Source organism: Vanacampus margaritifer, chromosome 3 (genome assembly GCF_051991255.1).
Source record: "Vanacampus margaritifer isolate UIUO_Vmar chromosome 3, RoL_Vmar_1.0, whole genome shotgun sequence".
In the NCBI taxonomy this organism is placed as follows: Eukaryota; Metazoa; Chordata; class Actinopteri; order Syngnathiformes; family Syngnathidae; genus Vanacampus; species Vanacampus margaritifer.
In genome coordinates this window covers 7,013,140-7,023,228 of record NC_135434.1, presented here as the reverse complement: position 1 = coordinate 7,023,228, position 10,089 = coordinate 7,013,140, and the positions used below count along the sequence as shown (strand labels likewise).

Genomic DNA, 10,089 nt, shown 5'->3' with positions numbered 1-10,089 from the left:
ACATTTCTTTATTTTTACTAAGTAAGTTGTAGTAATTCAAATTTGGGGCTTGTCCTTCAGAATGCTAATTTCCTTTAGCTACATTTCCTTTTTTCCAAGGCATCATTGGTAGGTTTTTTCAATTCTTATTAATTACAGTAACAAAAAAAAAAGGTGTTTATGATGTTCTTTTCCTTTTGGCTCAACGCTTCCAGGGATGGGTTAGGGTTTATTTCTCTCTCTCTCTCTCTCTCTCTCTCTCTCTCTCTCTCTCTCTCTCTCTCTCTCTCTCTCTCTCTCTCTCTCTCTCTCTCTCTCTCTCTCTCTCTCTCTCTCTCTCTCTCTCTCATATAATTTATTCTGTTCATATACTAAGCACCTTTCTGAGGATTCGCGCAGATTATCTGTAGTTCTAGGTCTTTGTACTTGCTTTTTTCTATTTCCATTATTATTATTATTATTATTATTATTATTCACACTTGGATTGACAGGCAACCAGTTCAGGGTGTATCACCCCCGACCCTTGTGAGGACTAAGCGGTTAAGAAAATGGATAGATGGATTATTATTTATAGGAGATATATATGTCATATGTAGTTTTCTGCATTTTGATGATCTGATAGTAACAGGGATGTTCTGGTGAAAGGTATCCGGGTCAATGTGAAAATCCTGACATTAAAACAACAACAACAAACCTCAACTGGCAGGTAAACGAGTTCATCTCCACCTGTTGATTAGAAGCACCTGTGGCTAAACTGTTTCTGTGTTTTTACTTTCTGGATCTGGATTCCCCAACCCTGTGAGTGACACAGTCCGTTACAACTTAAAAACCGATGAGAAATAGAAGCGACGACTTATCTTAGATTCAACTTTGATCAGAGCAATTAGCTTGTCGATTAGCTTTTGCTGAGTCATACGTGACTCACGTAAGCTAATGACTTACGTGTCGCTCTCTTTTTGTTTTCAAATTCCTCTAGGTGGCTAAACATTTCAGTAATAGGGCTACATGTATATTAAACAAGACATAGCAAAATTATACTGAAAATGCTCATTTAAAACTTTTCACCCCCCCTCCCCCCATCCGAGAGAGACAAAAGTCGTTTCAGGGACGGCTCAAGTGCTATTTGATATTTTAAACAATATTTAAGGGGGGGGGGGCAGGTGTACATGTGCCAGATAGGAGGAAATGTAGGTCTGCTACAAAAAAATAACACATCCTTACTCTAAAACGCAGAATGCTTTCATCCTGTAGACTGAATAATTCCCTCAATATGACATCTTACATACCAACTATATTCCATTTTACAAACTCCACTATGGAGCATGGCTTTATTACACCCCCTAGGCCAGGTTGTACATACCAAAGTCTCAGCTCAAACATTTGGTCCTGGCTGGATTTCAATCTGTGTCAGGAAGAACAATTGACAGACATTGTTCTGTGTCATTAGCAAATTGTAATCATCTACATTTTGTTTCTGAAAACGTTTCAGATAACAATTCTTGCAAACGTGACTGCATTTGCTTCATCTACCACCACCTTCTTACGGCCTTCTGACTTAATGACAGAATGCACTCATGAGGACTGACACTAAACACAAACATGTCAACAACTGAGGACGCAAGGCCAAGGTAAGAAGATTATTGGTGATTTTGAAGAAATGGAAGTCAATAAATAAGCGCCAACTACTTCGACATCATGTCAGGAAAAAAAAAGAAAGTGTTTTGTGATTTAAATATAGCATTAATTTGATTAAAAAAAATGTTTTAGTCAAACTGCAAAAAACAAACAAACAACAAAAACAATATTATGTAAAGCAGAAAAAAACAAACTTGTTTTCCTCTAGCATGCGGATGTGGTTAGCGCTGTGCCTTTTTCCATGTGTAGAGCACACTTTATTCAATTTTGCTCCCTCTCATTACTTTAAATACTACCAGCAGGGGAGATCATTTGTTTCCTGGCTAACACCAAGAAATCATTTAAAAAAAAAAATATGCTCAGAAATTAAGCACTTTGTTCAATTGAACAAATGACAAAAACAAACAATGCTGCTTTGTCTTTTCATGCAACACATCTGCTGATTGTTGTTGAAATGCAATCTAATTAGCACTCCCAGCAGCCATGTCTGTCTCCCACCCCCAAAAGTGAAGAGACAAACAAACAAAAACCTTCAAAGTCAGACATGCTGAGAATTTTCCATGCTACGGGGTGATGCTGTGCTCTTGAGAAATTTCATGCTATCCTTCGAACTAGAGTGGGCATGCACGAGCAAAACATTTATGGCCATGTGATCAAACTTTCTGATATGTTGCATCAAATTGTGCTCGGTCATATTTACACACGCACACACAATGTTTGTTTAAGGACGGGCAAATATGTGCAAACCATTATTTCACTCTTTAATGAAAGCGCACAATAATACACAGTCAGTGGTTAAGGTTCTGTTTTCTTTTCAGAGTTACAGTGCTTTTATTTTTGGAAGAAAAGAAAAAAACATTGACTAAACATGTTAAAGCTGAACTCACAAGAACTTCATGAAATTTTAGTGTACAAACTTTTTTTTTTATGTGCCATGTTTCATATCAGACAAATAAATCCACAGATTGTAAAAAAAAATAATTAGGAAAAAAGTGCATTAAAAAGTGCATGAACTATATATCAAAATGGGTAACATATCAACTATAATTTAATACTGAAACAGTATTTTTTTATTACAGAAAATGGAGAAAAGTAGGGTGGCTGCATTTAAACCATTAGCCCATAGAAAGGGTGCAATTCTCCAAACACAATCCTAATCGACTCAAATATTAAAAAAAAATGTATGTATCTTTTTTTCCCTTCCATAAGCAAGCTGTATAATGACGAGCACAGCCTTCAGGCTTCATAAAGTGGAGTAACAGTGCCATCTTTCCACTCAATCAGGATTTCTCCTCGCTGCATAGTCGGGGAGGAAAGCGGCTGTCGCATGGCGTGCTGGGTTAACGGGGCTCTCTCGCAGGGCACGGGGGACCCCGGGATGCCCGCCTCTGGCCTTGGAGTGTACGACTTCAAAACACACACCACCTTCTTCCTTCTGGCTCACCCGAGACGAGAAATTTGAGACAAGTGTCAAGTGAGTGACCTTGAGTGCGACCTTAGTGTTTACACTCACCGATTGGAGTAAACGTTGAAGATAAGAATGATCGTTCCAAGCACGAGAGCCAGGGAGCTCAAAACCAACATGGTTATTTTCCAGCTCATGCCTGTAAAGGTACATAAGTAGTATATCATTACTTTTATGCAACTACTCATTAACCTTTCTAAACTGGGATACGTTTCCACATTTTTGTAGACTTCCAAGTAGGTACAGTTTATATTTGACATTTTACACTAAGTACCTTCTAAAAAAAAAAAAAAAAGTACTTGGTCAAAAGAACTACCATTTTGTATAGGAGGGCAAAGTGATCATCAAAACAAGGCAGTGGTTTTATTAATAAAAAATATTTTAAATATTATTTTTAAGCCACTACATTATGTAATGTTTGAGTACTACAACTGTTCCATGGAGAGAAAAAAACTACTTAAATGAAGGCTCAACTGAAATTTATTACACATAAAAATTAAGCACAAATTTTACTGAAATAAATGCTTGGAAAAAAAAAAAACAGTAATGCAAATGTATTCTAAATGCAATTGAACTGTACTTAACACAATTGTTCAAACCACTGAAACATTACACAGTTTGAATATTTCATTTAGTGATTATTTCATATACACAATTAAATGAACTTCAGTACAAAAGCTGTATGACAAATTAATTCAATACTTACGGTTTCTAATATATTGCTAAACAAATGGGTTTTATTAGTAGAAATTCTAACTAAAAATATAACGCTAAATCTGAATGCAAATCCGAATAGATAAAGCTGATCTGATCTTGTGCCTATCGCGGCACAAGTTCAATAAATAAGTCAATAAATGTAGTTCATATTGATAATACAAGTTAGCCTACTTCACTGCATTGTGAAAGTAAATAAATTAATTAATATAAACCAAATGTTTTGTATCGCAGTAAGTACTAAAATGGCAAACAAAATAAACATTCTTTCAATTCTCTAAGCTATAGCCCCCTCTAGTGGTAGAAATGGCGCATTTAGTTTAGTACAGCAGCTAAATTACAGTAAATTGCAGAATCATTTGCGCTCTTCAATATACACAGAGGAGGAATCCATTGAAACATGAATAATTGTACCATAGTCCATGGTGAAGAAAACCATAGTCGGATCCTCGGGTGACTTTGTACTTTGGGGGAAAACATCCGACATGTATTTTACTGGGAATTTTTCTGTAACTCCATCACTAAATGTCACTTCAACTGTCAGGGAGGGAAAAGAGAAATACATCAGATTTAATTAGAGCATCGATTTGGACAAAATAATTGCATTCTTCAGTTAAGGGAGTGTACATTAGCGTCTAGATTGATGAAAAAAAAAAATGAAAAAAAAAAAGAAAAGATTGATGTGAAACAAACCACAACATGAATGTGAATATCCTCGACATGACAAAATATTGGTGGTAGCACACCAGAGTAGCAAAATATTGATTGCTTGATTGATATTATGTATAGATAAACCATATCAATAAATAATTTCCCCGCAAACAAAGAAACACCAAGACTAAAATGTCTTCATATTGAAAAAAATATATAACTCCGTCGCTAGTGAGGTCATCTGCAACAAACCACTCACATCCTGACAAATCAACCCTCCCCCACAAATAGATTAGATTTCACTGAGTTGATTACCGATGTTGTTTACTGCCTGCAGTTGTTGGACTTGCTTTGTGATACCGAGCCACTCCTTATTCTTTACCTTGTTTGTTTTGTGTTCTATGTTTTGGGGACGGAAATATCAAGCCACTCTGTGTCCTTGCTTCGCACTCAGTATACAGTAACAGATACCTGCAAAGGTACGTTTGGCGCAGGCACAAGACTTTACCATGATTTGGAGCTCTTTTTCTAAAGCTGGATCTTCGGGCCTTAGACAAGGTGGAAAGAATTCTAAACAGTCCAAAATGGCAGTTGGTGGTGTTAAAGCAGGAAAAGCTTACTTGAACAATTGAACTCTTTTGGGGGCCCTTTAAAAACGATTCCTATTGTGTGCGGACCCTCATTTGACATAATTGCGTAATTGTGAAGACACGGGGTGTGCACACTTATGCAACTACTGTGTCCGTTATTTTTACTTTGCCCAAATGATTTTTGTTTTTCAGTTGAGCTGTATAGCCTGCTGTTAATGATGGAAAATGATTCGAAATTATTTGTTTTAGTAAGTAAGTAACCATCATGTCATTTTTTGGGGTGATGGTGGTGACATGAAGATATGGACACAAAGAAGCTTCTATAATTCAGAGCTGACTCTTTTGAATGGACTTTTGTTCCTCTATTGATAATGATCATCAAACCTTGGCTTGAACGTGACTGGCTAACAAATTACCGGAATTAGCATAACATACAGCGGAACCTCTGAAAACATCCATTCCGGGATGCTGATTGGCTGTTTTTCGGAGAGCAAACATACGACTTTGTGAAACATTGCGTTTTAAGAAACATGCTTAAATTTCATGCTAGTATAAAAAAAAATGTAATTATCACAACTTACTTTTATTTATGGGGCCTAAAAATAACATCAGCTGAAACAAATTGTTGTACATAAATGTGTGATATATATATATATATATTTTATTTTATTTTATTTTTTTCTTACATTCTTGTCTGTCCATATCAGACATGGCACTTGGTAACAGGATTGGTTCCATTGATTTCCCCACAGGTTGGTGGGGTTGGTCATGGTTTTGCTGGTGGTGTTTAGTGTCCCTCCCATCACACAGTGTCTGGTTGTCCAGCGTCCTCCACCTGCTTCCCTGCTTGGGAATTCAAACAGAATGGTACGAGTCAAGTCGAACACATTCTTTAAAATATGTTTTATTTGATTACCGAATGAACTGAGCTCTAAGAGAAAAAAAAAAGATATATATGTCTTATGTGCCCCCCCCTCACACAAACACACACTAGTCTAAACATGGCATTCTTATTAATTTGTAGAATATAAATTAAGCAGAAAGATCCACTACTTTGTGTCCATCTCAAAGGGGCGGCCATTTTGCCACATGCTGAAAATGACATCACAGTTAGTTAGGGTTCAGCTTCCGCATGTCACATGACCAAACCCAGAAATCAACTGCCCTAGATTCTAGGGTTGTTGTTACCTGAGCCCTGAGGCACTCTGATGTCATTTTCAGTAGCAAGTGAGAGTGGTAATATGGCCGCCCCCTGAGATAGATACAAACAGGTGGAGTATTAATCCGAATACAGTGTTTAGAGTAGTGGGGGCACATAGACACATATTGAAGAACATTTTTGACTTGACTTCCCCTTTTAGGCTGTGGATAACATATTTTTACACTTCACATCTATGAATATTGTCTGTACTGTTCTCAAGGAGTTCTGACGACAAAGCGAATGCTTGATCGGCTGGATTATAGAATAGAGTAAATCCTTACCTGTTTGTGTTCCCGCGATAGGAAGACCAAAGTGGACTCTTGCGTAGCACTGAGGTGCAGCCCCTTACCGAGCAAAGTCAGGTGGCCTTTCTTGGAACAAGACCATCGCTGGCTGCCTGCATCGCTCTCCACCTCTGATGTGTGCGCTAACTGGCCACCATCTTTATTTTGAAGGTGGCAGGGTTGCAGGTGGACACCCTCAAACTGCTCCTCGGGAGCAGTCAGACACTCCCCGGTGTACCGGTTGCCGAGAGCCTGGCGCTCAGGCAGCCATAGCCATTCTTGCAAGGCTGAATGAGGGTCGCATTGTCCTAAGGACACCCGCCCTCCATGGGAACCATCTTGTACTTGAAGGCATGTGCCCAGCAGCTTGTTTCGGATGTTCAAGCCAGATACTTCTGGATATGGGAGAAGGAAAAATCATTTTGAGAACAAATAACTCATGACTCGGCAATGATGCAATAATGTATTTTCTAAATACAATACTCAAAATTATTTAAACAAAAAAATTGAGAGAAATGGGATCAGAGGAGGGCTGAACTGAGTAAAAAAAAAAAAAAAGCTACGTGGAAAATAGACAGCAGTTTGTAAAGGCAGATGCAAATATTACATGTGGGGTGCCACAAGGGTCAATTCTGGGACCTAAATTATTCATACGATGTATAAATGACAATTTGTTTTTGTTTTTACCAACATTTCCTGAAGTAATGATTGAGAGAGTCAAGTTAGAAAGAGTTCATAAGTAGGGATGTAACGACATCCAAACATCCCGATACAATATGATGACGGTATGAAGCTCACAATACGTAATTGTCACAATATTGTGGGCATGTTGTAAAAAATGAGCTCATACTAAAAAATATTGTTTAGCACACATTAGCACATTTACTTGCTAGTGCAGCCACCCATTGAGTTCCTCCACATATTGACTCTTAAGCATATTACTTTCCTCTTCATTTGACAATTAGCGTGAATTTTAAACAGAGAAGGGCCAAAAGATCCCTTATGAAAATTAAACTGCACAAAAAATAAATAAACTAGCCACCAGTGGGTGCTAGAACTGCACAAATGGAAATCAATCTGACTTTTTTTTTTTTTTAACAGATATGCTGCTTTTAATATCGAGACAGGTCGACGACGACATTGTGGCAGTTTTAATATCACAACATCACGATATTGCAGTTATCGTTACATCCCTATTTATAAGCATTCACTTTTGAGAGTAATTATCGATCACGATTAACATAATTGCGACGTAAACTCAGAATTGTCCATTGACGGGCCTCATGGGAAGGTGGTTTGTTTTTGTTAAATAAATCCAATAGAGTTTAAGGGTTTATGAGTGCGTATAGTATGCTAGAAGCATAAGTTGAAAAAAATTAAAAAAAATAAAGCAGTATGTACTTACTGTACATACGCTCTTTTAGTGTACAAAAAGCATGAGTGTAAATGCTCGACACTCAGTCGGTTTACTTTCCCCGCCTTTGAATGTAAACGAGAGATGCATTCAGACTTACGCCTGAACAAACTCATAGTGAAAAGAATTAATCTTTCGACAAACAGTACAGTTTGCTTAGCCAACAGGAAAACTTCAACAAGTTTGTTTGGGTGATATTGAGCTTTTGACGCTAAAAACAAAAGTTGGTAAGAATAGCCAGACACAAGTTAAAAAATAATTGTCAACAGCACAGTAAATAAAGAGTTTCAATGACAACAAGATCTTAACATGTCTCACCGGTGAAAATGAAGAGTGGAAGGAGGTAAACAAACTTCCGAGTTCTCCCCATGGCTGCAAAGTCTTCAGTGGGCCAGTCAGACAGAACAAGTGCAAGTAGCTGGAAAGTGGACTTCATGCTGCCTCTCTCCATTCTTGCATGAATTACTGCAGTTGAGTGGATGAATGGAGGCAAGGTGGGGGAGGTGGTGGTATTGCATTCCTTTCCCCAACTCCGAGGGACCGCCATAACTCCCCGCATCACTTTCCATGAAAATGCACAAAGTGTTGGCCATTGCAATTTTAGTAATATTAATGCGTCAATATTTACACATCCATAGCGCAACTTTTCACCAATCAGTGAAAATGTGAACTTTCAAGTCTGCGACGGCCATTAATAGCCTGACAGTATTTACTCATTTATTATTAAATATGAGCATTGATAGTTTAAAGAAAGTTGTGTTCAGTTTTGGAATTGCACTGTTGTTTTTCCTACTCTTCTCTTGCTTCCCACCACAGTCGGTGATCTAATCCGTGTATATGCAAATGTGCAACAGTTTCCAATAGTTTTAAAGGGCATAAATCTGTTCATGGAGGAAAACAATGTTCCAAGTTGAATAGGATTGCCCACTCATTATGTTGAGAAATGGGACAGCTCTGGAGGCCAACGTGGTCACATGATGTTTTTCTTCCATAGTGAAGTTTGGGGAAAAAAAACAATAAACGAAATACAGTATAAAAAATAAAAATCAATCCACATTCATGATTTTAGGAGTACTGTAATTTTGATTTACTATAGGATTTAATAGTATCATCATCAGTATCTAATTATCGTACTATACTTCCTTAGTTTCTTTCAGTCTTTGTCAGTTTATTGCTGCTGTTGTGTCATGTAAACCTAGTCATGTTATTTTTACGGTCACGGTGAGTTTAGTCCCTTTGTTGCTTTTTTGGACTTCATTTGGTCCCACCGTTTGCTTCCACACAACAAACACACATTTCAACTGATCTCATTGGATTATGAAGGTGTCTAATTTTGTGATTGGTGAGTAAACAGCCTTTAAAATTGGAACCCAACCACATATCTACGGTCTGCCCACCCACGCAACCTCAAAACAAAAACACATGTCCCAAAACAGCCTTTGAAAAATACAGAATGTAAATGTGTAATTCCAAATTGTAATACCAGAATGCCACTTGAAATCCTACTCACTCACACTTCGCAAATCCCAGATAGTCCAAAGTGCAACGTTGTACCGGCGTGCTGCACCGTAAATCAAAACAAAGAAGGAAGAACCTGCACCAAATATAAATGTTATAGTCCATTAAAAAAAAAAAGGATCAAGCTACATATGCTTCCTTATTGCATATTGAGGCTTACAAAATTCAGCCTTCAGTAAAATACCATTCTATATAAAACAGACGAGAGTTGATTAAGATAAATTAAAAATTGTTTTATAATGAAGTAAACAATATAAACAAAATCGCCATGTTTTGACCTAATAACTATTGTATAGTATGTATGTTTATGTGATGCTTATTTAAATAGTAGTTGTACTGTATGTAAGACCCCCCACCCCAAAAAAATCATGTCTATTTTGAATAAGTGATTGTTGTCCTTGAATAATTCTCTAAAATCTGTATATAAATATTCCAAGTGACCCTTTCTTCCAAATTGTCCAAAAAGAGCAACGTGAATACATTTTTGTGATTGTGAAAAAACTTTTAGTCACTTATGTCATATCAAAATAAAAGATGCCAATTCAAATAGTACAAAGTCCTTTTAACTCGAAATTCGTCCGGTTCATGAATGATTTTAGGCTTAACTGTAAGGCAGGAAGAAATGCATTAAAGCAAGA

At 37.2% G+C, this 10,089-nt stretch overlaps 1 protein-coding gene and 2 long non-coding RNA genes across 6 annotated transcripts in view; 2 read left to right on the top strand and 1 right to left on the bottom strand.

The window, feature by feature from the left end:
• Positions 1-668: 668 nt before the first annotated feature.
• Positions 669-10,089, top strand: part of LOC144049103 (uncharacterized) — a 39,476-nt gene continuing 30,055 nt past the window's right edge. For 2 of the 3 annotated variants that reach the window (XR_013293478.1, XR_013293479.1), the window contains exons 1-3: positions 669-777; positions 1,469-1,607; positions 2,899-3,088. This is a non-coding gene — a long non-coding RNA (uncharacterized LOC144049103). Of the gene's footprint in view, positions 778-1,468; positions 1,608-2,898; positions 3,596-10,089 lie in introns of those variants that run through there. The other variant, XR_013293477.1, reaches the window with a different exon arrangement.
• Positions 2,353-8,403, bottom strand: LOC144049101 (uncharacterized). Of its 2 annotated transcripts, none has more exons than XM_077561731.1 (6): positions 8,252-8,403; positions 6,517-6,914; positions 5,721-5,880; positions 4,208-4,330; positions 3,128-3,218; positions 2,353-3,049 (listed from the first exon to the last, which is right to left on the bottom strand). In XM_077561731.1, the coding sequence occupies exons 1-6, from the start codon at positions 8,382-8,384 to the stop codon at positions 2,851-2,853; spliced, it is 1,104 nt and encodes a 367-aa protein (XP_077417857.1). In that variant the 5' UTR covers positions 8,385-8,403; the 3' UTR covers positions 2,353-2,850. The 2 variants fall into 2 exon arrangements, with proteins under 2 accessions (XP_077417857.1, XP_077417858.1); XM_077561732.1 differs by having other exon boundaries at positions 5,721-5,877.
• Positions 4,868-7,804, top strand: LOC144049105 (uncharacterized). Its single transcript, XR_013293480.1, has 3 exons — positions 4,868-4,923; positions 5,787-5,901; positions 6,538-7,804. It is a non-coding gene; the product is annotated as an uncharacterized LOC144049105 (long non-coding RNA).